This window comes from Oncorhynchus mykiss, chromosome 23, assembly GCF_013265735.2.
Source record: "Oncorhynchus mykiss isolate Arlee chromosome 23, USDA_OmykA_1.1, whole genome shotgun sequence".
Lineage (NCBI taxonomy): Eukaryota > Metazoa > Chordata > Actinopteri > Salmoniformes > Salmonidae > Oncorhynchus > Oncorhynchus mykiss.
The window spans coordinates 28,269,431-28,297,011 of NC_048587.1; the positions used below are offsets into that span (position 1 = coordinate 28,269,431).

Sequence of the window (27,581 nt, forward strand, 5' to 3'; positions counted from 1 at the left end):
CCACCTACTACAAACCCTGTCCTTCCACCCTGTCCTCCAAGTAGGAGTGAACCTTGTTATCATTGAAGGTCTGAATCAATTTCAATAGAGGTATGTTCTCAGCCACAAAGGTTGTTCAGAACATCCTGAAGAACTTGCCTGTGATGCTGCAGAGGAGGCGCAGGCAGGGGGTGGAGTCCCCCCTGTGTCCACTGGGGTGGCCTTCTGCAGATCGGGGCGGAACAGGGATCGTCATGGTAATGGGCTTGTGGAACTTCCTCCTCCTGGGCTCCACGGTAACTATAGGGCTGAAGGTGGCCCTGTTGCCGAGAAGATTCCTCACCATGTCGTCTGGGACGGGCTGAGCCTGCAGGGAGGGGGAGGGGAGGACGGATGAAAGAGGTGAATCAATGTTCTCTCATTTGTTCACATTAGCACAACACATGACAAAAGCCATTATCTTTTAAAAAGTGATGTTAAAATAAATATCAATTGGATGAAGATAGCCAACTCATCATCAATCAAAACTATGCTCTTAGCTCAAAAGTTGGGAAATTAGACTCAAAGCTTAGAGCAAAACAGAGACTAGTGGAGATCCTAAACAATACAGCTAACTGATTGACTTGGCTTTCAGACCTGCAGGCCAACGCGTATCTTCTTGGTGAGCGCCCCCTGTGGGAACGAAGCCTGGACCATGGGCACTGTCTGGCTGGTCAGCGTCCCACCCTCTGGACCCATGTGGTTACTCTCCTGCTTGATCCTGGACACCACCGCAAAGTACTGGGGGAAGTCCCTGGTGATGATCCGACAAATACGCTTCTTCTCCAGCTCAGCATTGCTGTCCAGTTCTGTTGGAGAACACATTAACAAATATAGATGGATAAAGGATATTCAATATCCTCTTATGCAAGGGGGCAGTATTTTCACGTCCGGATGAAAGCGTGCCCAAAGTAAACTGCCTGTTACTCAGGCCCAGAAGCTATAATATACATTTGAAAACACTCTAAAGTTTCCAAAACTGTTAAAATAATGTATGTGAGTATAGCAAAAACCTGAGAAAAATCCAACCCGGAAGTGGGAAATCTGAGGTTTGTAGTTTTTCAAGTGATTACCTACCCAATATCTAGTGTAAATGGGGTCAGACTGCACTTCCTAAGGCTTCCAGTAGCTGTCAACAGTCTTTAGAAAGTTGTTTCAGGCTTCTATTGTGAAAGGGGAGCGAATAAGAGCTGTTTCAACAATTGGTCAGGCTGAAATAATTTAGTTTAGTCTTACGCGTGGCCGTGAGCGCGACGGTCGTTCCCTTTCCTTTCTAATGACAACAGAATTGTCCAGTTGGAATATTATTGAAGATTTATGATAAAAACATCCTAAAGATTGATTATATACATCGTTTGACATGTTTCTACAAACTTTTCGTCTGGACATAGTGCCCGCGCTTTGTGCATTTGGATTAGTGGACTAAACACGCAAACAAAAAGGAGGTATTTGGACATAAATGGACTTTATCGAACAAAACAAACATTTATTGTGGAACTGGGATTCCTGGGAGTGCATTCTGATGAAGATCATCAAAGGTAAGTCAATATTTATAATGCTATTTCTGACTTTTGTTGACTCCACAACTTGGCGGGTATCTGTATGGTTTGTTTTTGTGGCTGAGCGCTGTACTCAGATTATCGCATGGTGTGCTTTCGCCGTAAAGCTTTTTTGAAATCTGACACAGTGGTTGCAGTTTATCTCTAATCCTATGTATAACACTTGTATCTTTCATCAAAGATGATGATGAGTATTTCTGTAAATTGATGTGGCTCTCTGCAAATTCGCCAGATGTTTTGGAGGCAAAACATTACTGAACATAACACGCCAATGTAAACTGAGATTTTTGGATATGAATATGAACTTTATCGAACAAAACCTACATGTATTGTGTAACATGAAGTCCTATGAGTGCCATCTGATGAAGATCATCAAAGGTTAGTGATTAATTTATCTCTATTTCTGCTTTTTGTGACTCCTCTCTTTGGCTGGAAAATGGCTGTGTTTTTTTGTGACTAGGCACTGACCCAACATAATCATAATGCTTTCGCCGTAAAGCCTTTTTGAAATCGGACACTGTGGTTGGATTAACAAGAAGTTTATCTTTAAAATGGCGTGTAATACTTGAATGTGTGAGGAATTTGTTTGGATTTGGCGCCTTGCAATTTCACTGGCTGTTGTCAAATCGATCCCGTTAATAGGATTTGAGCCAAAAGAAGATATGTTATGTATGTGCAAATGTCAGAGAAGGTATTCAATTACATTAGCAATGTTGACCTGTAATAATAATAATAATACATTTGTGGTAAAGCGCTTTTCTCACAACCACTGTGCAATAAAAAAAGTATATATATTAATAAAAACTATCCAAAACACAGAAAATAGAACACAGACAACAAACAAAGCATCAATGCAGATGTCATGCTCTGTGTAACATACAGTACCTTCGTCCATCCCGTTCAGAATGTCTGTGATGTCACTTGGATGGCAGTCGTACTGGTGTTCCTTCCATGTGTCACCATTGTCGCTCCTGAGTACGATCAGCTCCCTCTCCTTCCCCCTCATGGAGCCAAAATGAGGAATCTCCACGATTACAGGGCTGGAATGGAACAGAACACCCAGAGATTGTTCAGAGCCCCCTTAGAGACAAAAAGGTGGATCTTTACATTCAAATAGCAAAAATGGTATAGAGCAATGTTTCTTAATCCCTTAAAAGATCAACTCATCATCAAGCTTTGATATTTGAATCAGCTGTGTAGTTCTAAGGCAAAAACTAGAATGTGCAACAAGGATTAAGAAACATTGCTATAGAGCTAAGAGAAAACCTACCCCAGAAACTGGGCTCCTGCAGGACCGACCTCAACCAGCCGGCTGACCAGGCCCTCTCCCTCCACCATGGGCGGGGGGTAGGCCAGCTTGTGCCTCTTGGCCAGGCGGCAGGTGATGCGGGTGGGAGCCGTGCACTTCCGGGGCGGGATGATGATACGCATGCCGTTGCTTCGGCTTCCTCTCATGGACCCCCCACGAGCATCCACCATGAAGCTAACCAGGAATCTGCCGGCGTGCAGAAATACAAATATTAGACCAGGAACGGTGAAGAAGGGAAGAGAGAGAGAGAGAAGCCATAACCACTGACACGTGAGACGGACGAATCCCATGCTGTGACCACCGTACACCCAAGCACTCCGAAAAGAGAGAGAGAATGGAAAGAAAATACTAGAGAAAGAGAGAAGAGAGAGAGAGAGAGAGACAGACAGAGGGAGAGGGAGAGGAGATGGTGCTTCGAGTTCTCAAACTTGGCAGGTCTCACCTCTGACACTTAACAATGTGACCTAAAGACACTGAAACTTTAAAGAACTCAAGAGGTGATGTAATAGGGAAAAGGTGAGTTTCCTGCCAAGATCCATTACTCTGAAGCAGTGATCTATATTAAACACCTTCACAAATGTTTCACCCCCGAGTAGAAACTCAATTAAATCACAAATGAATGTGTTGAATACGTGACGTGTCAACTTCCGCCTAATAAATGCAGTTTTGCATCCCATTAATTGTGGAAACTGTCACCAGTAGTATTAAGCTATTCGTAGAACGAACAAGGGTATGTTTAAATTGAAATGCCTCATATAGTATGCCAGCTGTTAAAGGTAGACTCAGTGAAATGACGTTGCCACGAGCAGCACCGCAGATATTGTGATGAGCGAGATGCCAGACTTCGCTCTCACACAGTCACACACAGTATCGGTGCATGTGCACGGGTTCCCTTCACGTTGTTCACAGCGTGGTAGCCAGGGCAACAGAACTGCTGAGAAGTCCAGCCTCGCACTTCAACGCTCTTAGTTGTTGTGGAAATTGATCCACCATTCTGTTTACTTTCTGCATCTATGTCATATCGCTATTTACCTAAAGCCATAAAACCTTACACTACATTTTCATTCGGCATGACTGATCTGAGACAGCTGAGTTGTTACATGTTTGAACTAAAACCATACACAATGTTCTGTATTTGACTGTCCACATAGGCTGTAATTACACATGCAGACAAAACATTTTTTCCATTAATTTGTCTTTGTGTGCACTTTTGCAGACCTGCTCATAGATATTTTTGAGGGGCTTTATCCATATATGCACTGTGAGATGGCACCTTAGTGAGAAAATCGTAAACACATCACTCGCACTACAGCTACACAGTGTAGATGAGAGACCAGACCACACAGATGACACAAGCACAGAAACAAAAGAGGAAAGAGGAAGTAGTGGAAACTGTGACATCACTGTGACATCACCAGACACAATCATCACCTGGAGTCATACTGAGGGAGCGGGGAGGACAAGCTGCAAAATAAAGACCAAAACAATGCAGGAGGCAAAAAACTCGATTTAGTAATACAGCACAATCAATTTAGTTTTTTAGGGTCTGACGCATTTCACCGTGTCAGTCAAAAAAATAATAAAAAGATGGTACAGAAATAATAGAGAGGGTCTGAAATACAGGAGATCTGGAAAAATGTAGGGCATTGAAAGGGCCAGAAACCCCAGTACAATGAGACCTGACAAAACACAAAATATCTTCCATCTGTACTCGGCCCAGGACATTGGACTCTCGAGCATTTCCAATAAGACTAAATCATGTAGTCTACAGCGCAAGTCCATTATCTACTGTATGTGAGGGTGACTTCCCTCAAACTATTCATCACCGCGGCTCAGCAAATTGAAATTGCACAAGAGACTACAGAAAGGGAAAAACTCCAAACAGTGTGTCACTGCAGACAACTGCTGGCTGGGTCTTTCTTGGACTGATAAAATGGAGTATGTAGAGTAACATTCTCCTGTGTCTGGATTAGCAGTAGCCCCTGTCTGACATGGCTAGAGTTACAGCAGCTGTGGCTTTGTGTCAGCCTGGCTGGGAGATGGCTGGTTCTTACCCTGAGTGAATGGGGCTGGACACAGTGTTGCTGTGGTCCATGGTGTCTGGGGTCCAGCTGTAGCGCCTCAGGCACTCTGCATCGTAGTCCCGGGTTACAGCCAGGTGCTGTGGAAGATGCAGGGGGAGGGTCAACAGGTGAGTTCGGGAGGAGACTTAATGGTTTGTGACCTAACCTGACGGTGACCCTCACTGATCTTCTGACCTTCTGCATTCCTAACACACAATAAGAGAATATGACCTCTTACCCCTACAGACAAATGATCTAACAGGACACATACAGTGTCTCACTGAAACATGTTTCTGTCATCTAAAACATTCAATATCACCTCAATGAAACATGCTGAATATGATTAACCATTTGAACCACAAAAAGTGGCACACTTCCAACTGAAACAATCATTTGTTTGTATAAAAATGAAAGAAAAAAAATGGGAGTTTACAGTGACCAGATGTCGCATGGGGAAATAAATAACTATTTACCTCACTGAGATGAGGACCAATGAACGGAATGGGAATTTCAGAGCTCAAACAAACACGAATGGAGCCAGAGAGATGGTCATGGAGAGTGAGCAGAGTGAGGAGACCATCTATTGACATCATATACCTTATTGAGAGGGTCAACCAAGTAGGAAAGGTCTTTACAGACACTCTGAAGCTTTAGAGGAAAAAGAGGCAGATGAGAAATCACAAAGGGGACTCCTCTCGAGGAACAACAGTTGAAGAGCCTGGAGATTTTTCTACCAGTCCCTAGTCATACAACAACTCATACAGTGAGAAGAGGCTGCAGTGGCCTTTCCCACAAGATTTCTGCTTTAGCAAAGAGTGATACTATCACAAAGGCACCCTTATTCGTGATAAGTAGATGTGATAGTGCCACAAACATCACCAAATCCCAAGAATGATACATGTGATCATATGAAACAGATCACCTACAGAGCATGACGTCTCAAGCCGTTGAAAAAGCACAGGACACATCTGTTTAATCAGTTTTAACAACTATTTTTGAACAATATGAGAGAACAAGATTTTACATGCATTCTAAATCCTGGCTGCCCTTTGACCCACATTTGTTTGTCGAACGTGATTTCAGTGAGGTTGCAAATATTGTTTACAGTACATCAGGTTAAAGTTCATTTTTTAGATCCTGCATTGTGATCACCAAAACTTGTTTTAGGACAACCACTGCAGTGTGGATTTCCCAAGGCAGCTGGAAACCTTAAGGAGGCCACAGCGAAGTTTGAATAAGCTCTTACAGAAATTGCCCTACACAGCCTCAGGACTGCCAAACATAAACGAAACATAAACGAAACTAAATAAAAAGCCCGAAATAGGCAATTGGAAATCAAATGTGACCATGGGGGAGGCTAAATCCATCACTGACCCCATCTCAGAGTTGACATTCAAAAAAGTATCGTGTCACACAATGCCCTTGACAAAAACATAACAAGGAGAAGAGAGGAGGAAGAGAGCGACACCGAGAGTGTGACCACAGAAAGAGGATAGAGACAAGAAAGGGGTAAAGGAAAAGGTGGTGTGAGGAAGTTAGGAGGACGTACTGTGTCCTTGGTCGGGGCGAGGATCTCCTCTATCGTCATGCTGTCCCGTGCATAGGAGCTGCGGTTGAGGGTGTTGGACCTATCCGAACTGAAGGAGCGGAGGCTGGGGTGTTTAAATGTTACCACGCAACACAGCGGGTGACAATGAACAGCAGGCCCAAACCAAAAAAAAAGCAAAAGTAAAAGAAAATACAAAAAATCCATTACTACATGCAACCTCCAGGGAACTGAATGGCACTGTACAATGTACTGTATATAGTGGAGCAAGATTAGAGTCCCACAGTAGGGGATAGCTAGGTAGATAGGAGCTATTCAGAGATGGAAATGAGAGGGAGGTCAGTCAGTTTTTACTGAGAGAGAGAGAGAGAGAGAGTGAGAGAGAGAGAGACCGAAAGACAGAGGGAGAGAAGGAGAGAGATAAAGGAGTTGTATTTGTGTATCATGAACACTGACGTGAGGTCAAATACAGTCTGACTACTGTAGATGTTTCAGAGAGGACACTGGGAGGAGAATCAATTTCATCTACTAACCAACAAAGAATGTTGTTAACTACACTACAGTACATAGAGTACGGACCTAACATTGAGGAATTCCATTCCGTCACTAAAACATCGGGATTCTTTATGTTTATTAAATAAATATTTAGTTATAACGGTTCCTAAAAATACTCTTGAACTACTTTGAAGTGTCCTCATTTGTATTCAGTTAAAATAATGTAGCTAATTCAATTAAACATTTGTTGTACGATGGGCAAAGTTCTGTCTTTCATTTCTCAGATGACTTGGATGTGTGTTAGTTTGGGCGCTACAGAGATGATGGTCCTCTCAGTCTTGCTCGCTGTGTTGTTGATGTTTGCCTGGTGTTGCAGATGAAGACACACTGACTGAATGCAATAGGCTGCTCCCCTTTGTGAGAAAAAGCCAATCTTCTTACTTGTCTGTTTTAATCAGTGCAGCCCTACACTGTTTGTGAGTATACACACACACTTCTAGAGCTGTCTTCTCAGAAGAAGTGTGTGTATAACCTAGTCAAAAGTGTAGGGCTGCACTGTATTGTGTATGGGTGTGTGTGCCCGTGTGTGTGTGTGTGTGTGCGTAGAGAGAGGGAGAGAAAAACTGCAGAGTGTTTGATTGGGCATGCTATTCAGCACAGAGAGAAGTCCTTTATTCAGCACTGCAGCTGAAGTTTCTAAGCAACTCCACTGCCTGAATGGACTGGCATCACAAATCTGCTTTGCCTACTCCAGTGTTTCCCAAACTCGGGGTCACGGCCTCATGTGGGGGTCGCCTGATTCGAAAACGGGGTCGCGAGGTAAACACAGATTTTTTTGGGGTGCTTAGTTCATAGAGCCTAACCGTTACGTCAGTAACCTCTGGTAGCAGCTATAAGCGGTTGTAATAAACAGAGCGGTTTCTGTTTGTTGACTAAATAGAACAGAGTGGACAAGACTAGGCACTAAATCAAACTGGGGGGAAAACAACATTATCAATGGACTTCCCAGTACCTTTCTGATGCATTTCAGTCACTTCAACCCACACTTCTTTAAGATACTGGCCTGAGACTGATTTTGTAACAGAATGTCAAAGCCTTATTTAAAAAACAAATTGCTTACATCACTTTCTTTACAAGGTGGGGTCACACTTTAAAAAAAAAAGTTTTTTATTAAACTGGGGTCGCAGGCCAGAAACGTTTGGGAACCCCTGGCCTACTCTCTCTGTGGTGCTGCCTGTGTTTCCTCTTCACAGCTTTCCTTCCTCTCTCTTTCCTCCTTCCCCCCAATCTTTCTCTCGCCAATTCAATTCCATTTTGTTTTATTTGTACAGAGTTGTTTACAATGACATTTTCACTTAGTGGAAGCCTTCTCCCTTCCTTTCTTTTACTCCCTCACTTTCTCCTTCCGGCGTCTTTATGCACCATTTCATGCCTCTGAGTGGCCTTGATCAATCTGCCTCTGTCCCGCACCCCTTCCCTCGTTGCTATTCTGAACACTGCATTGCACATTTCTCTCTCTGCTTTCGCTCATCCTCTCGTTTTCACTCTCACTCTCTCTCTCCACATTTTAAGATGAGACCGTGTTATTTGATCTAGAAAGAAAGTGAATATTTGCTTATCTAAGTCAGCTCAACGACTTGGTTGTGCGGATCATTGCTATCGTTGCTCGATCATCATTATACTGTCATTCATTATATAGTTCCAAGGCAAAATATGCATCTGTGTTTGTGTGTGAGTTTGTGTGTGTGTGCCTGCTATTGGTATGGTATTCGTCAGATAGGTCAATGTGGGATTTTTAGATAACAAGCCATTCTTTGGCCTTGAGGTTTCCATCTCTGCATTCTAGAGTAAGTCATTTTAAAGCAATAGGTCATTTTTTAGGATTAAAATATCTCCCAATTGATTGAAAATTGACTGAAACATACTGATCCCTGGAAGTTACACAAAGTGGCACCTTAAAAATAAATCTAAAGGGTAATTACGTGTCACCTCGAACCACACCACTATACAACAAGTTGGGTTAATACATTTAAAACAATGTCGTTATTAAGTCACAACATATAATTGTCGCTTTCATTTTCTCATGTCTACTCTATTCATAACATGTGTTAAATATGGTTTATTTATTTGCAAATGATGAGGGGCTTCTATATACTGATGAGAAAACAAGGTGAACGTGTCAATGGAAAATATTAGTGAGCTCAAAATATGTTTTCCAAATAATAAGTCACTAATAAACGGTGTAAATATACCACACAAAGAATGACAATGGTTCATGAAGTCACAATGAGGATGGTTCAGGGGAGAGAAATGTGTTTTGTGAAATGTGCTTTCTGCTCTTACCTGATCCTAGGGCTAGAGTGAGAAACAGACAGAGTGCAAGAAAGAAAAAAAGGAAAAGAAATGTAGAGTGGTGAAAAGCAAAGCATTTTAAAACGTCAAAGCAGAGGTGCTGTGTTTTTATTTTCATGTGACATCGATGCTCTGCTTTTGCATGGGGCATGCTCCAAGCCTGGGCTCATAGTCTCTCTCTCTCTGTGTGTGTGCGCGCGTGTGTGTGTGTGTGTGTAGAGAGTCCAAGAGCAAACCACGCAAGGCCGACGTCATAAACAGAAAGGTAAGGGGAAAAGAAAGCAGCTGCTCAGCACAGTACATTAATCAATCAATACAATAACTGACTGAAATAATAAAGCATAACATGTCCAGCATGGCAAAGTCATGCCAGGAATATCTTTTCACCACACATATTCAACCGGTTTACTCTGCAATTAAAATAACAGAAGTTTCTCATAGCACAATATACAGGATAGTAAATGGTGGCATAGTTTATACACTAGATGCAATACCTTATGAGAGAAAGTACTTGATTTGAACAGTCATCACTGTAACCTTTGAACTTTCGAACACTTCTCTAGAGACTATAAAAATGACAAAGCCCAATTCAAACCCCTTGCCTTGATTGATCAAACAAGGAAGAGCTGAAGTGAGGTCACGCCTCATAATGACTTTGTGACATGATGTGATAAGCATGATAAAAATCTCACATCATCCATTATTGCTTAAAAGCTGATTGAACACTTATTTCATGATGAGTGAAACAGTGGTTCTGTTTTCTGGGCTGTTTTGTTCCACAGTGTGCTGCTTCCTGACAGGCTGGCACTGTTGTTGTTTTTAGTCAGTCAAGCATCACTATGCATTTGCCAGCTGTCAGGGGCACCACAATAGATGGCCAATGATGAGCTGTGGGATACACAATACTCATCTAATGTGGTGATGTATCTTCAGCCAAACTTGCCAGTTTTCTGCTGGGCACTCAACTCTTAGCCTACAGCTAGTTATCCTCTCTTTGAATACTGTACTGGGAAATAATGTATACATATCTGACCAAAGGCAGAATGTACAGCGCATTTGGAAAGTATTCAGACCCCTTGACTTTTTCCACATTTTATTTACGTTACAGCCTTATTTTAAAATGGGTTAAATAAATACAAATCCTCATCAATCTACACACAATACCCCATAATGACAAAGAGAAAATGTATTACAAATAAAAACAGAAATACCTTATTTACATAAGTATTCAGACCCTTTCCTATGAGACTCAAAATTGAGCTCAAGTGCATGCTTTCTACAACTTGATTAGAGTACACCTGTGGTAAATTCAATTTATTGGACATGATTTGGAAAGGTACACGCCTGTCTATATAAAATTCCCACAGTTGACAGTGCATGTCAGAGCAAAAACGAAGCCATGAGGTCGAAGCAATTGTCTGTAGAGCTCCGAGACACAATTGGGTCAAGGCACAGTTCTGGGAAGGGTACCAAAACATTTATGCAGCATTGAAGGTCCCAAAGAACACAGTGGCCTCCATCATTCTTAAATAGAAGAAGTTTGGAACCACCAAGACTCTCCCTAGAGCTGGCCGCACGGCCAAACTGAGCAATCGAGGGAGAAGGGCCTTGGTCAGGGAGATGACCAAGAACTCAATGGTCACTCTTGACAGAGCTCCAGAGTTCCTCTGTGGAGATAGGAAAATCTCCCAGAAGGACAACCATCTCTGCAGCACTCCACCAATCAGGCCTATATGGTAGAGTGGCCAGACGGAAGCCCCTCCCCAGTAAAAGGCACATGACAGCCAGCTTGGAATTTGCCAAAGGGCACCTAAAGGATTCTCAGACCATAAGAAACAAGATTCTCTGGTCTGATGAAACCAAGATTGGACTCTTTGGCCTGAATGTCAAGCGTCATGTCTGGCGGAAACCTAGCACCATCCCTACGGTGAAGCATGGAGGTGGCAGCATCATGCTGTGGGGATGTTTTTCAGCAGCAGGGACTGGGAGACTAGTCAGGAAAGATGAACGGAGCAAAGTACAGAGAGATCCTTGATGAAAATTATGGGGTAGTGTGTAGATTGATGAGGAAAAACAATTTAATCAATTTTAGAATGAGGCTGAAACATATCGAAATGTGGCAAAAGTCAAGGGGTCTGAATACTTTCCCAATGCACTGTACAGTATAAGTGTACAGTGACGGTGAACAATAGTCATGCTATGCCCCGTAAAAAAAATGAACAATACTGAATCATGATGTCATGCTGAACCAGCAGTATTACATATTTATTACATCTTCATAACATATGTCAATATGAAGAAAACTTAGATGACCACTACTTCTTTGAATTTCACTGCTCCCATATGTACAGCATCATCAACACACCAGCACATCTTAAACCGGTGTGTATAGAATGAACAAACACAGTAGCAATGCCAAACATGACATCACAATCAAGAGCATATAATGTCATAATAGGGTCACATACCTTGCTGAGCGGACTCCTATGCTGAACCCCATGTAGCCCTCCTGCGGGAGAGAGTCGTCCCCCAGCTCCTTGAGGTCCTGGGGCCGCAGATATTTGTCAGTGTCTCCGGTCATTGCATCCTCACCTGGTGGAAAAGTCCCTCATCAATATTTCAAAGGCAATCCGGTAAAAGAGCGTTGTGGTACTCCTAGAAAAACCCTACCACAGCTTTATAAGAGGCCTTGAATAATTTATCAGTGTCAGTCTGATAACTAGTGGACCAGTACGTCTACTAGGCCCTATGCTCAGTTGGTGGGCTACACATTGGGCTAGAGTGAAACTAAATAACAGCTACTTAGCTCTAGGCTACTTGAAATTAATGACAATAGTAATAAATCCATGACAATCTATTCACAGGCTAACAAAGTCCATTAGATTGGAGATAGAGAAAAGCTACTTGCAGCATAGCTCTCCTGTCCAATAAAACCAAACGCAGTTGGTATTGACACTCAAGCCATAAAGCGAGAGGGTTAAACGCTAGCAGAACTCAATCCGCGAGAGCAACTCGATTATCAAAGAGAAATAAAAGACGGCAGTCCTTGTAGCGACAATCCCCTTTATCCCCTTCTCCCGGACTCCAGCCTGCAACAAACACTTCACTCTTCCACCGCAGCCCCTCCCCCCAGCAGTCCTGCCTCTGCCGCACTCTTGCTCAGATGGGCTGCAATGTCGCTACAGCTCTTTGCTACATTTGATTCAAATACGGTCCCATTCGCTCACTGACTGTATAACATCAAACGTGAGTACGTTTTTCAAAGCTAATGCAGTGGACTACTCAAGACTATAACGTCATAGCAAGCCAAGCCAGCATGAACAATTCTCTTCTCCCTCTCCCAGCTTGCTCTCTCTCACACGGCTCCCGCCTCAGCTACCCTGTAGCCTACAATATTCAACGGAATAGTGCTGCATTCTGCTACACAATTACGAAATGGCCTTATGCACCAATTCCTTGTGTAAAACCCATTCGACAGCAGCTCTCCATAAACTACAGCCTAGCCTTTATGACTTACATAGAAAAACTGCCATGTCTGTCACCACTCTTATTAGATTCCCGTGTTGGTCTTAATATTCCAATTATCCGCAGAACAGAATAACTTCCCCCAATAAATCCAGAGAGAGACGAATGAGGTAGAAAATAAATCCCATGCAGTCATGTGGTTGCAGCTGAAAAAAACTGTCAGGTTTGGCTATCCTTCCAGCAAAGGACTACTACCCGAAAGCCTACTTATTGTAACTGATGCGGTTGTTGCTAGTGTAGGGGCGGACTGCACCTCTGCCGCTGCTCTTCCGTTTCGTGCTGCAAACAAAATTCAAACTATGCAGACTTTTCCCGGTAGAGTAAATCCCTGAGCGAAAAAGTAAAAGTGGAAGCCATTTAAGGTCGGAACAAGAGAGTTTGCTTTGCTAATGCATCCATTCGGCTCAGTGAAAGCTCATCTCATTGGATTTGGAGATCAAGTCCATCCGTCCGGATAAGCTAGCATCTCCGTCAATGTGCAGGCTGAATGGCACCAAAAACACAGCGGCAGAGGGATAGAGAGGTACTTATTTTAGGACAGGGATAAACTCAGTTTGGTGAGACTGGAGGGAGAAAAAGGCTTTGAAGGACAACCCACTGGAACCCCTCCTGGATTTGTTTTCCTGAGGAGGGGGTGGACGGTGGAAATCTGGCTGCATTCCAAATGGGTGGACCAAAACTGATAATTGGTGCGTCTTTTTGCATCTCAAAGTAGCCTACACTTCAAGTTATTACTCCTCTAAATTCACAAAGTTTTGTAGTTTGGGTGTTAGGGAGAATTAGGCAACAATTATGACTGGTGACCACTTTTAAACTCATATAGATGTATATCCTGTGGTTATACTAGGCTGAAAATAAGTAATATATAATATATATATATATATATATATACAGTCAAAGGTTTGGACACACCTACTCACTCAAGGGTTTTTCTTTATTTTATTTTTACTATTTTCTACATCGTAGAATAATAGTGAAGACATCAAAACTATGAAATAACACATATGGAATCATGTATAGTAACAAAAAAAGTGTTAGACGAAATCAAAATATATTCTATATTTGAGATTCTTCAAAGTAGCCCCCCTTTGCCTTGATGACAGCTTTGCACACTCTTGGTGTTATTAGTAAAAAATAAAGAAAAACCCTTGAATGAGTAGGTGTGTCCAAACTTTTGACTGGTACTATATATATATATATTGTTATTTTCTACCTAGGGCCTGTGCTGTGGACACTGATCCCAGAAGAATGCTGTGAGGACTTTAGACATGATCTAAGGAGTGGGTAATGGAATCAGCGTGCCACTCTGATTACAACAGGACAGGAGTGACCTGTCATGGCCAATTAGATTGCCCCCCAGATAAAGAGATTTGGAGAGATGTAAACCTTTTCTGTCCAGACTAAAGCATGCACTGTGGACTGACTGTCTAGGATTGCTGGTGTAATGTATGGCCCGATGTGACGCCATTTTTCACTAAGACTTTTCAACATAGCTGCCTTGGTCGGTCTTACACTTAAGGCCATTTAGCAACGTAGTAAACTATGAGGATAACCTGATCACTGAGAGCCGTAAACATTGCAGTGTGTGTTTATCAGCCCCAGTGTAGACATAGTAAGCACCACCTCTGATCAGTCGCCAGGTGAGTGTGTGGAACTTGTTGAGTCGAGCAGTATCATCTGACACAGAAACCCGACACCCCTCTCTACAGTTTCCTCTGCAACACTCCATGGAAAAACTCATCCATTTTACAGTGGAGGCCGTATATTGCTTCCCAGACACTTGGTGATAACTGAAATGGGCAGTTCTATGATATTAAGTTTTGTCTTACCAACTACCGATACATTGGTATTCATCCATCCACTCAGCATAAAAATGCAACTTGAGATCAGCTAACATGTAACAACACTTGATTTGTCCCACACACTTTACTAGTTCAGTTGTTGCATGTACAGTTTCTGTGTAGTTGCAAGTAATGTATAATAATGATTGTATTGTTACCAAATATATTGAAATACCATGTAACTACCATGCATGGTATTTTGGCAACAAAGTTAAATGACCCATAACGAATGTGGGAGAAGACACAAGTTAATTCAGCTTTACAGAAGGAAGGCCTATCCTTTATAGCAAATTGCTCTAGAGCCCGAATACTTAGCTACATGCAGTGTAACTAGAATGACTGCAGATAGGTCACACCTAACATATCTAATAGCAAGCAAAAGAAAAGTCCAAAAGCTCACACACAAACTTAATTTGTGTCCAGTGTTTACTTTCCCTGCTGATTTACACTTGTAGACAATGATTCAGCCCGTGACATCAACTGCGGATACATAGCTCAAACAAGATACTAAGAGAAAGCTGGATTTCAGTGAAAGTAAGCAGAGAGAAAGAGGTGTGTTCTGGCTATTACGTTCCAGATAGCCAGGCAAACCTCAAGCAACAGAAGATAGTTAGTGAAGCAATGTATCAGCAATGTGGTGAGTTGGTTTGGTGTCCAACGGGTGAGGCGCAGGTGAAGGAATGGGTTTACGTGAAAAGAGTGAAACATACATAAAACTACTGCGTAGAAAAATGGGGCAAATACCTTCGTCAACATCTGAAATACAGTCCTCATTGAGAATTTCCGGCACATTAGCCTTAACTGTGTGATTTGAATACATACAGTAAATCGGAGGTTAATAAGACACGTCAAATGGCACACTTTCACAAATATGAGATGCATCCACACATGCTTTGAATACACAAGACACAGATCAACCCTAACTGGCGAGGATCCAAACACATTATTTCACTGTCAGCTCATGGGGGAAGGCACGGCTTAGGTTATAAGGGACATTTTGAAACAGTCACATCATCACATATACACATATACCTTCATCTTCAGACATGTCCAGAAACTCGTTCATGGTCTCGGGGACGTTCATTTTGTGTTTTTCTGTCGTAGTCTGGTGATAAAAGAGGAAAGAGTGAGACATGAGTAATGTAGATGAATGCTACTGTATCCAGTGACCTCTGCTTGGCCCTGGGTGTCACTATTAATAAATCCCTCCTGACACATGGACAGATCAGGTCTCAGGGGCTATTTGAGGAACACCAGGAGATTCAATCTGGCCCTTTCATACAGGTCACTATTAAACATGTGCGAGAGAATTTGTGGAATCACATGCAGTTACTCTTGTGTACTGTTTCAGGGCCAAGTACTATTTTGAGATACACATTAGTAACTCATCCAGTGATTTCAAGGTTTGAGTTGTACAGTATTTTCAGACCTCGTGTTAGGATTCAGCCCAATTTCATCAGAGGAATGAACAAATGTTTATGAATTTATTCTGTACTTACAGATCACCACACACACAGATGAACACATAAGGTTAGTGAACTCCAAGCACATGGTCAGATGACTGTAACAAATACTGTACACAGAGACAGACCACTAGTCTGGATTTTCATTTGTTTTACATACACTAGGAATGCAAATCGATATTTGCTTTTCATTACCATAACACATTAACACAGAGAGAGATCAGCACGTTACAGTACGCACTGCAAGGGGTCTCACGTGTGATAACTGGACTAGTGTTTAGGTACGCATAATGCGTAATCTGTACCTGACCAGTACAGCAAAGGAACACAACTCAAGTCTTCCACTGCTGCTGTGTCTACTTGCTCAATTACTATCAGATAAAGGCCTGTGTTTATGCCAGGTGAGTAGACTCATCAATGAGTACAAGACACCAATTGAGATTTACAGTCAAATTGAGTGCCAGAAGCAATATTCACTGGACAAAGGCAAGCGATAACAATGGGGCTAGGCCCCACTGGTCCAAATGAAAACAGAGAGACAAACAAACTTACAGAAAGTTAAACATACAGACCAACAAAGACAAACTGACAAAGAGACAGACTTGGCGTCTTACCACAGAGGTCAGATTCTCATCAGTCAGCGGCATGAGAGTGTCCACCACTGAGATGTAACCAAGGCGACGGGCAATGGACAAGGCTGTGTTCCCGTTCTGTAAAGAGGAGGAGAAGAATTGGAGGTGTAAAGGATAGGAGGTTGTAATATGTGTGTGTTTTTACTTTGTTTTTGTGGACACATTAGTGTTGTGTATGTGCATATATGTACGGTATACAATGTATGTACAGTATACTATTGTACGTGTCCTTCTGCTCTATTTGTCTCTGTGCATCCCTGCTGACTGGGGCTTCTGTCAGAGAGCCGCTGAGACAGCAGGTTTTCCTATGGTGCCTCGCTCACCACGGTCAGCTGATTGGCCGAGGCTCCGTGCTGCAGCAGCAGGTTGATGATGTGGGTGTGACCCTGCTGCGCCGCCTGGTGGAGGGGCGTGTAGCCGTTCTGCGGACAGAGAGAAAGGGAGGGATGGCGAGAGGGATGATAGTGAGAGAAAGAATGAGATGGGGGAAAAATTGAGGGGAGTGAGGAAAGGGGAATGCAAAGAGAAAAACGAGAAGGAGAAAATATTAATACAAACAGTGGGGCAGCAAGGGAGGGAGGGAGGGAGAGAGAGAGTGGGACCAAAACAAAGAGAGTGTTAGGGAGGTGAAATAACACACACACACACAACCTGACACAAGTAAATAAGCTCAAACGAACACCACATGGGAGAGATCTTCAGTTGCTTACCTTTGTTTTGCCATCAACTCTGGCCTGGTTCTGTATGAGGAAGTTTGCCATCTTGATGTTGCCATAGTGACAAGCCACATGCAGCGGAGTGTATCCCATCTGTTTTACCCAAGGGAAAGGGACAGAGAGAGGGGGAACGACAGAGACGAAGGAAGGAAGGTGTGAGCTTGTTACTTCTCATCCTCTGACGGCACAGCCCTTGTGTGAATAGGACGTACCTAACATTAACTTTACCCAAGTGTGACACAAAATTACTATTATCCATCAAGAACTTAATAACACTTCTCTATTAGAAACACCTGATAGAAAAGATGAATGGATGAACAGCCTTGGCTCTATACCTGTGTGCTGTCAGCACAAACACAGTGTGTAACCTTGTGCTGTGTAACCTTGAGCTGCTGCAGGCCTCTGTCTGTGTTCCTGCTATGGGGGAGGTTGACAATGGGCGGTCAACTGCATGAAGCAGGGGAGGTTACTGGTAGTGCCCGCATGTACAGACACAAACACCTGTCACTCAGGTGTCCAAATATAATTTATTCATGGCACATCTGAGAACACAGTGCTGCAGAAAGATGTGTGTGTGTGTGGGCTGGTGATTATTTTTTATCACTTAAGTAATGCACTATTCTAAACACATGAAGTAACCATCTATAACGCCTGGTCTATGATTGACAGAGGAGAGTTGAAATCAAGGGCATCTCTTTGTCCCACAGTCTTTCACTGTGATAGTCTGTACAGTCTGTTCCCCGTGGTTGCCGTAAAAACAGCGTGACCCTCACCTTTGTCTCGGGGTCGATGTCCGCCCCCTGGTTGAGCAGGACTTCTGCCACGTTGACTTTGTCCTCCTGCGCTGCCAAGTGGAGGGGTGTGAGGCCGCTCTGAAAGAGACACGCATGCGGCCATAAACACACACACGGTTAGAATGCCTTTTCCGTGGTGGGGGGGGGGATCACATTTTTATGAAAGCAAGGGCGCTTTATTCATCCACGTTTTAAAAAAGTAACAGGGATAGGACGTTAGCTAGCAAGGAGGTTGTTTTGAAAACACTTTTTAATCCTGCGGCTGCTTTTGAACTCAGTGAAAAGCATCAGTGAAAATGGAGACTCAGCTGTGGTCTAATCCTGCCTACATGTACAAATTACCTCAACTAACCTGTATCTCCGCATTCGGTACCGGTACCCCCTGTATATAGCCTCGATATTGTTATTTTATTGTGTAACTTTTATTTGTTTTACTTTAGTTTATTTAGTAAATCTTTTCTTAACTCTATATTCTTAAAACTGCATTGTTGGTTATGGGCTTGTAAGTAAGCATTTCACTGTAGGGTCTACTCCACCTGTTGCATTTGGCGCATGTGACGAATAACATTTGATTTGATCCACTACGCTAATGATGGCGCTGTACTGAGAGGTGTTAATCTGCCTTCAACTAGTGCTCATTACGATGACACAGGCCCTCTCGGCTAATATTAGCGGGCTTAAATCAACCCCAGAAAAGCCTGACCCTGGTATGTCTGTGTATGTGCCTTTGGTTACACGTGTCTGTGGTTGTCAAATCATATAAAAAATCTAATTTTATTGGTCGTATACACATATTCTGCAGATGTTATTGCAGGTGCAGTGAAATGCTTATGTTTCTAAATCCAACAGCACAGTAATACCTAACCGCACCTCTCTGATTGGGTTAAATGTTGGGTTAAATGCGGAAGACACATTTCAGTTGAAGGCATTCAGTTGTACAACTGACTAGGTATCCCCCTTTCCCTTTCCCAATACACACAAATCCCCCAAAAAGAAAGAAATGAAGAAATATAGTAGTTATATAGGATGAGCCTTGACTAGAAAAAAATATATATAAAGTGGGTAAAACAGTATGTAAACATAATTAAAGTGACCTGTGTTCAATGACTATGTACATAGGGCTTCAGTCTCTAAGGTGCAGGTCAGAGTACCGGGATGTAGCTGGCTAGTAACACTGACTAAGTTCAGGGCAATGTACTGGGCAGAGGCTGACTAGTGGTGACTGTTTAACATTCTGATGGCCTGGAGATGTTGTTTTTCAGTCTCTCTGTCCCAGCTTTGATGCACCTTTACTGTCTCTGCCTTGTAGATGGTATCGGGGTGAACAGGCCCTGGCTTGGGTGGCTGAGTTCCTTGATGATCTTCTTGGCCTTCCTGTGACACCAGATGATGTAGAAGTTCTGGAGGGCAGGCAGCTCCTTCATTTTGTTGATGTTGAGGAATACGTTATATTTCCTGGCACCACTCCGTCAGGGCCTTCACCTCCTCCGTGTAGGCCGTCTCGTCATTGTTTGTAATCAGGCCTACCACTGTTGTGTCGTCAGCAAACTTGATGATTGCATGGTAGACATGCGTGGGCCACACAGTGGGGCCATGTTGAGGTTAAATGTGGTGGGGGTGTTGTTGCCTACCTTCACCAGCTCGGGTCGGCTCCTCAGGTATTCCAGGACCCAGTTTCACAGTGCGGGGTTCAGACCCATGGCCCCGAGCTTAGTGATGAGCTTGGAGGGCACTATGGTGTTGAAGGCTGAGCTGTAGTCGGTATTCCTCTTGTCCAGATGAGATAGGGCAGAGGGCAGTGTACAGTGCGAAGGCGATTGTGTCATCCGTGGATCTGTTGGGGCGGTATGCAAATTGTAGTGGGTCTACGGTGTTGGGGAAGGTGGAGGTGATATGATCCTCATGAAAGCACTTCATGATGACAGAAGTGAGTGCTACAGGGTGAAAGTTATTTAGTTCAGTTACCTTTGCTTTCTTTGATACAAGAACAATGGTGGACATCTTGAAGCAAGTGGGAATAACAGACTGGGATAGATTGAATATGTCCGTAAACACTCCAGCCAGCTGGTCTGCACATGCTCTGAGGATGTGGCTTGGAATACGTCAATAAACATGCTTAAATGCCTTGCTCACGTCAGCCACGGAGAACGAGAGCTCACAGTCCATCTGAGCGGCATCCGCCTGAGTTGGCGGTTCTGTGTTTTCCTCAAAGCGGTGAAGAAGGTGTTTGTTTAGCTTGTCCGGGAGCAAGACATCAGTGTCTGCGACGTGGCTGGCTTTTTCTTTATAACCCGTGATTGTCTGGCACATACATCTAATGTCTGAGCCGTTCAATTGCAACTCCACTTTGTCCCTATACTGTCATTTAGCCTTTTTCATTACCTTGCGGAGGGCATAGCTAGTCTGTTTGTACAGATTATGTTCCCAGTCACCTTACCGTGGTTAAATGTGGTGGTTCACACTTTCAGTTTTGCGCAAATGCTGCAAATTTGGATTGGTCAGTCCTTAACACAAGTATTTCCTGTTTAAGTTTCTGCCTATAGGAGGGGAGGAGCAAAATGGAGGCGTGATCTGTATTGCCAAAGGGCGGGCGGGGGAGTACCAATGGTCAAGAGTGCTCGATGAGCGAGTAGCACACTAGATGGGTTGATAAAACTTTGGTAGCGTTTTCTTGATTTCCTTTATTAATGTCCCCATGTACAATAAATGTAGCCTCAGGATATACGGTTTCCAGTTTTCACAAAGTCCAGTGTAGTTCCTTGAGTGGAATATTATCTCGGGAGGTAATGCGTTCGGCATTTGATGGTGAGGTATTCCAGATCGGGAGAACAAAGGGACTTGAGTTTCTGTACTTTACTACAATCACACCATGAGTAGTTAAACGTGAAACATACACCTCCAACCTCCTGTCCGTGCGATGGACGGAGAACCCCGCTGGCTGAATGGATGGAGACAGTATATCCGGAGATCGACATGATTCAGTAAAACAGAGTATGTTACAGTTCCTGGTGTCTGCCTGGAAGGAGATCCTCGTCCTGAGCTTGTCTACTTTATTGTCCAGGGACTGAACATTAGCGAGTAATATACTCGGAAGCGCTGGATGGTATGCACACCTCCTGACTAAGAGCCTACTCTGACTAAGAGCCTACTATATGTTTCTCTTCTCAGGTGATAGCGACTTGGAGCAGCCCTCAGGATTAACAGAATTGCCTCAGGAAGTTCAAACAAAGAATCCAATTCAGGGAATTAACATTTCTGGTCGAAATCCTGGTGAGTGACTGCCAATATACAGTAATATCAACAAAACAAATTCAGCTGTCGGTAATAATTCAAGAAACGTTTTGAGCAAATATTGTAAAAAAAATATACAGCAAAGTTAGTTAGGAGCTAGAAACAGGGCGACCATGTTTGTCGGTGCCATCTTGTTGTGCATGTGTGTATCTGAACAGTAGTGTAAAGTATGAGTGTCTGTGTGTCCAAGGTACTGATGGGTCTTGAGGTCTATGAGTGTTGAAATGTAATTTCCACATAAGTTACCATCCTGTGAGGCCAGGTGAGAGTGTGTGTTTGTTGTGTGTGTGTGTGTGTGTGTGTGTGTGTTTACGTGAATGTAGTATAGTGTGCTGTATGTGTGCTTTGTATGTCTGTCTGTCTGTCTGTGTATACACAGTGTGTGTGTTACCTTGTTGCCCATGTTGACATTGGCGTTCTTGGAGAGGAGCAGAGAGACCAGGTCCACACTGCCCTCCTGTGCAGCCAGGTGAACAGGACTGATGCCCTGGCGGGTCACAGCGTTGGTGTCCGCCCCGTATTCCAGTAGCGTGGTCCCTATGTCCATCTGGTTCTTCTTGGCAGCTATGTGGAGGGGTGTGTAGCCATTCTAAGAAGAAGAGACACAGGGGAAAGGTATTCAGCACTCTCTGAGTGTACTCTATTCCAGGGTACTTTTTAGCTTTTAGCATCTGGACCCCTTTTGTGATAGCAAATTCATCAGGGACCCCCTCATAATATCAGAAAACAACTCCTACTTTAGAGTGCGATGTAAATAGCATACAAGCATTTTACTATGACTTCTGCAGTGCATGACCAGAGAAATCAAGGCTCAGGCCCTGTCAAATAAGATTTTAAAGGCCCTCTTGCCATCAGAGACAACACTTTGCCTTGGGGCATTTAACAGTTTTTAAGCTATTTTCTTGCAATTCTACACATTTTGCCATGGGGCAGATCGTGTCATTTGCAGTTCTTAAGTTAAAATTACAGTGTATTTATGCCCCCTGCTCTATTCTACTCTCTTCTATTATTTTTCCAAATATTTATCTGCATGGGTCCTCATTAGGGTTCTAGATAAAGAGATGATAACACACAGTACATTAAACATTCCATAATCTTAGCTAGGTGCAATATTTAATTTAAGGCCTTGTTTAGCCTAGGGATATCGTTAGTTTTATTGATTTCATTTAAATAGTCTTGTCAGACAAATTTCAAGCACCAGGATGATGTTAACAGAAACAACCTGTTTCACCCTCTTCTCCCTTCACTAGACACACACTACTAAATAACAATAGAGCCAGGCAGGCAGAAAGAGAGTATTTGGCTGGATGTTAAAGCCGGATCCATCCCAACATTCCCAAAGGGTTTCCCTGGAGAGGACAGCTAGAGGAGCTCCACTGTTGGTATGACATTACAGGGAGGCTTTAACGCCATAAAAAGTCCAAGGAGTGCAGGGCGGTGGGGGGTGTAATGCAGACAGAGCTGAGACCATGGGTGGAGGCAGTAGGCAGATATGAAAAAGTGACACAAGCTCTTGACACCTACTTCAACTGTCATATACAGTGTGGCAAAAAAGTATTTAGTCAGCCACCAATTGTGCAAGTTCTCCCACTTAAAAAGATGAGAGAGGCCTGTAATGTTCATCATAGGTACACTTCAACTATGACAGACAAAATGAGAAAAATTATGGAAAATAAGTATTTGGTCAATAACGAAAGTTTATCACAATACTTTGTTATTTACCCTTTGTTGACAATGACAGAGGTCAAATGTTTTCTGTAAGTCTTCACAAGGTTTTCACACACTGTTGCTGGTATTTTGGCCCATTCCTCCATGCAGATCTCCTCTAGAGCAGTGATGTTTTGGGGCTGTTGCTGGGCAACATGGACTTTCAACTCCCTCCAACGATTTGCTATGGGGTTGAGATCTGGAGACTGGCTAGGCCACTCCAGGACCTTGAAATGCTTCTTACGAAGCCACTCCTTCGTTGCCCAGGCGGTGTGTTTGGGATCATTGTCATGCTGACAGACCCAGCCACGTTTCATCTTCAATGCCCTTGCTGATGGAAGGAGGTTTTCACTCAAAATCTCATGATACATTGCCTCATTCATTCTTTCCTTTACACGGATCAGTCGTCCTGGTCCCTTTGCAGAAAAACAACCCCAAAGCATGATGTTTCCACCCCTATGCTTCACAGTAGGTATGGTGTTCTTTGGATGCAACTCAGCATTCTTTGTCCTCCAAACACAACGAGTTGAGTTTTTACCAAAAAGTTATATTTTGGTTTCATCTGACCATATGACATTCTCCCAATCTTCTTCTGGATCATCCAAATGCTCTCTAGCAAACTTCCGACGGGCCTGGACATGTACTGGCTTAAGCAGGGGGACACGTCTGGCACTGCAGGATTTGAGTCCCTGGCGGTATAGTGTGTTACTGATGGTAGGCTTTGTTACTTTGGTCCCAGCTCTCTGCAGGTCATTCACTAGGTCTGGGATGTGTTCTGGGATTTTTGCTCACCGTTCTTGTGATCATTTTGACCCCACGGGGTGAGATCTTGCGTGGAGCCCCAGATCGAGGGAGATTATCAGTGTCTCCTGACCCATCCTGTCTCAGCCTCCAGTATTTATGCTGCAGTAGTTTATGTGTCGGGGGGCTAGGGTCAGTTTGTTATAACTGGAGTACTTCTCCTGTCCTATTCGGTGTCCTGTGTGAATCTAAGTGTGCGTTCTCTAATTCTCTCCTTCTCTCTTTCTTTCTCTCTCTCGGAGGACCTGAGCCCTAGGACCATGCCCCAGGACTACCTGACATGATGACTCCTTGCTGTCCCCAGTCCACCTGGCCGTGCTGCTGCTCCAGTTTCAACTGTTCTGCCTTATTATTATTCGACCATGCTGGTAATTTATGAACATTTGAACATCTTGGCCATGTTCTGTTATAATCTCCACCCGGCACAGCCAAAAGAGGACTGGCCATCCCACATATGCTCTCTCTAATTCTCTCTTTCTTTCTCTCTCTCTGAGGACCTGAGCCCTAGGACCATGCCCCAGGAATACCTGACATGATGACTCCTTGCTGTCCCCAGTCCACCTGACTGTGCTGCTGCTCCAGTTTCAACTGTTCTGCCTTATTATTATTCGACCATGCTGGTCATTTATGAACATTTGAACATCTTGGCCATGTTCTGTTATAATCTCCACCCAGCACAGCCAGAAGAGGACTGGCCACCCCACATAGCCTGGTTCCTCTCTAGGTTTCTTCCTAGGTTTTGGCCTTTCTAGGGAGTTTTTCCTAGCCACCGTGCTTCTACACCTGCATTGCTTGCTGTTTGGGGTTTTAGGCTGGGTTTCTGTACAGCACTTTAAGATATCAGCTGATGTAGGAAGGGCTATATAAATACATTTGATTTGATTTGATTTGTATGTCTTCCATTTCCTAATAATTGCTCCCACAGTTGATTTCTTCAAACCAAGCTGCTTACCTATTGCAGATTCAGACTTCCCAGCCTGGTGCAGGTCTACAATTTTGTTTCTGGTGTCCTTTGACAGCTCTTTGGTCTTGGCCATAGTGGAGTTTGGAGTGTGACTGTTTGAGGTTGTGGACAGGTGTCTTTTATACAGATAACAAGTTCAAACAGGTGCCATTAATACAGGTAACGAGTGGAGGACAGAGGAGCCTCTTAAAAAATAAGTTACAGGTCTGTGAAACCCAGAAATCTTGCTTGTTTGTAGGTGACCAAATACTTATTTTCCACCATAATTTGCAAATAAATTCATAAAAAATCCTACAAATGTGATTTTCTGATTTTTTTTTTCAAATTTTGTCTGTCATAGTTGAAGTGTACCTATGATGAAAATTACAGGCCTCTCTCATCTTTTTAAGTGGGAGAACTTGCACAATTGGTGGCTGACTAAATACTTTTTTGCCCCACTGTAATAAATAAGGTAACTCAGTGCAAGGCAGTAATATTAGTTCATACCATGATAACAAGCATATCATATCACAGTACGACTACATGTATTAAATCAGATTTGTTTTTTGTATTCTACGACTGTTTTGGGTCATTGGCAAAGATTTCCAGACTGTATAATTTTACAGTTTTCCATCTCTCTGTCTGTCTATCTGTCTTTGTCTGTCTGTCTGTGTGCGTGTGTTTCTGCTGTGACTGAAGCCAGAAGGGCAGGCAGCTGAGAAACACATCAACTGTTTTCTGTCATGTGACTTATAACTCTTATAATCTCACCAAGCCAAACCTGAGCCTCCAAGAGAAGATTTAGTTCATTTCCAAAACACTGAAATTAGACAAGAGACACTGACTGAAGCTTGTTAACACAGATTTACAGTGCCTACTTTTTCCACATTTTGTTTTTTGTGAGCCTGAATTTTGAATGATTTAAATTTAGATTTTGTGTCACTGATCTACACACAATACCCCGTAAGTGGAATTATTTGACAAATTGTTTACAATGTTTACAAATTAATAAAAAATAAAAGACTGAAATGTCTTGAGTTCAACCATTTTGTTGTGGCAAACCTAAATAAGTTCAGGAGTAAAAATGTGCTTAACAAGTCACAAAATAAATTGCATGGACTCACTCCGTGGGCAATCATAGTGTTTACCCCATCTCTGTACCCCACATATGCAATTATTTGTAAGGTCCCTCAGTCAAGCAGTGAATTTCAAGCACAGATTCAACCACAAAGTCCAGGGAGACTTTTCCAATGGTTTGCAAAGAAGGGCACCTATTGGGTAGATGGGTAAAAAAGCAAACATTGAATATCCCTTTGAGCATGGTGCAGTTATGAATTGCACTTTGGATGGTGTATTATTACACCCAGTCACGACAAAGACACAGGGGCCCTTCTTAACTCAGTTGCCAGAGAGGAAGGAAATCGTTCAGGGATTTCACCATGAGGCCAATGGTGATTTTAATTCAGTTACATAGTTTGATGGCTGTGATAGGACATAAGTGAGGATGATTCAACAACATTGTAGTTACTCCAAAATACACATAAATGACAGAGTCAAAAGGAGGAAGCCTGTACAGAAAACAAATATTCCAAAACATGCAGCCTGTTTGCAATAAGGCACTAAAGTAATACTTTAAAAAATGTGGTAAAGAAATTAACTTTTTGTCCTGAATACAAAGCGTTATGTTTGGGGGAAATCCAACACAACACATCACAAAGTACCACTCTTCATATTTTCAAGCATAGTGGTGGCTGCATCATGTTATGGGTATGCTTATCCTTGGCAAGGGAGTTTTTTGAGGGGATAGAAGAAATGGAATAGAGCTAAGCACAGGCAAAATCTTAGAGGAAAACTTGGTTCAGTTTGCTTTCCAACAGACACTGGGAGACAAAATCACCTATTAACAGGACAATTACCTAAAACACAATGCCAAATATACACTGGAGTTGCTTACCAAGAATGTTACCAAGAATACCACTGAATGTTCCTGAGTGGCCTAGTTACCATTTTGATTTAAATAGGCTTGGAAATCTATAGCAAGACTTGAAAATGGCTGTCTAGCAATGATCGACAACCAACTTGACAGAGCTTAAATGATTTTTTAAAAGAATAATGTGCAAATATTGTATAATCCAAGTGTGCAAAGCTCTTAGAGAGTTACCCAGAAAGACTCACAGCTGTAATCACTGCAAAAGGTGATTTTAACATGTATTGACACATGTATTGACACAGGGGGTTGAATATTTACTTAATCAAGATATATTAGTGTTTTATTTTCCATCCATGTTTCTTCCACTTTTACATTAATGTATTTTGTGTATGTTGTTGACAAAAAAAGACAATTAAATCCATTTTAATCCCACTTTTTAACACAAAAAGTGGAAAAAGTCAAGGGGTGTGAATAGAAAGAGAGTTGTTTTACAAGGCCTTGTTTTACAAGGCTTCCTTCATCCAAGACAGTTTTATTGGATGTTGGTGGATAGCCTGAGCATAATTTCCAACACTACAGCAGGGCCTGTACAACCA

At 42.8% G+C, this 27,581-nt stretch overlaps 1 protein-coding gene across 34 annotated transcripts in view; it reads right to left on the reverse strand.

Moving 5' to 3' along the window:
- LOC110502535 (ankyrin-3) overlaps positions 1-27,581 on the reverse strand; it is a 184,628-nt gene that overhangs the window by 40,893 nt on the left and 116,154 nt on the right. For 13 of the 34 annotated variants that reach the window (XM_036960088.1, XM_036960107.1, XM_036960104.1 and 10 more), the window contains 16 exons: positions 21,996-22,193; positions 18,293-18,391; positions 17,514-17,612; positions 17,127-17,225; positions 16,786-16,881; positions 15,741-15,813; positions 15,453-15,509; positions 11,811-11,934; positions 9,334-9,345; positions 6,499-6,601; positions 5,547-5,597; positions 4,941-5,047; positions 2,848-3,072; positions 2,463-2,617; positions 616-827; positions 139-346 (listed from right to left, as the gene is read on the reverse strand). In XM_036960088.1, the coding sequence (XP_036815983.1) occupies positions 139-346; positions 616-827; positions 2,463-2,617; positions 2,848-3,072; positions 4,941-5,047; positions 5,547-5,597; positions 6,499-6,601; positions 9,334-9,345; positions 11,811-11,934; positions 15,453-15,509; positions 15,741-15,813; positions 16,786-16,881; positions 17,127-17,225; positions 17,514-17,612; positions 18,293-18,391; positions 21,996-22,193 (1,918 nt within the window). Of the gene's footprint in view, positions 1-138; positions 347-615; positions 828-2,462; positions 2,618-2,847; positions 3,073-4,940; positions 5,048-5,546; positions 5,598-6,498; positions 6,602-9,333; positions 9,346-11,810; positions 11,935-12,859; positions 13,470-15,452; positions 15,510-15,740; positions 15,814-16,785; positions 16,882-17,126; positions 17,226-17,513; positions 17,613-18,292; positions 18,392-21,995; positions 22,194-27,581 lie in introns of those variants that run through there. The other 21 variants (XM_036960100.1, XM_036960092.1, XM_036960101.1 and 18 more) reach the window with 15 other exon arrangements.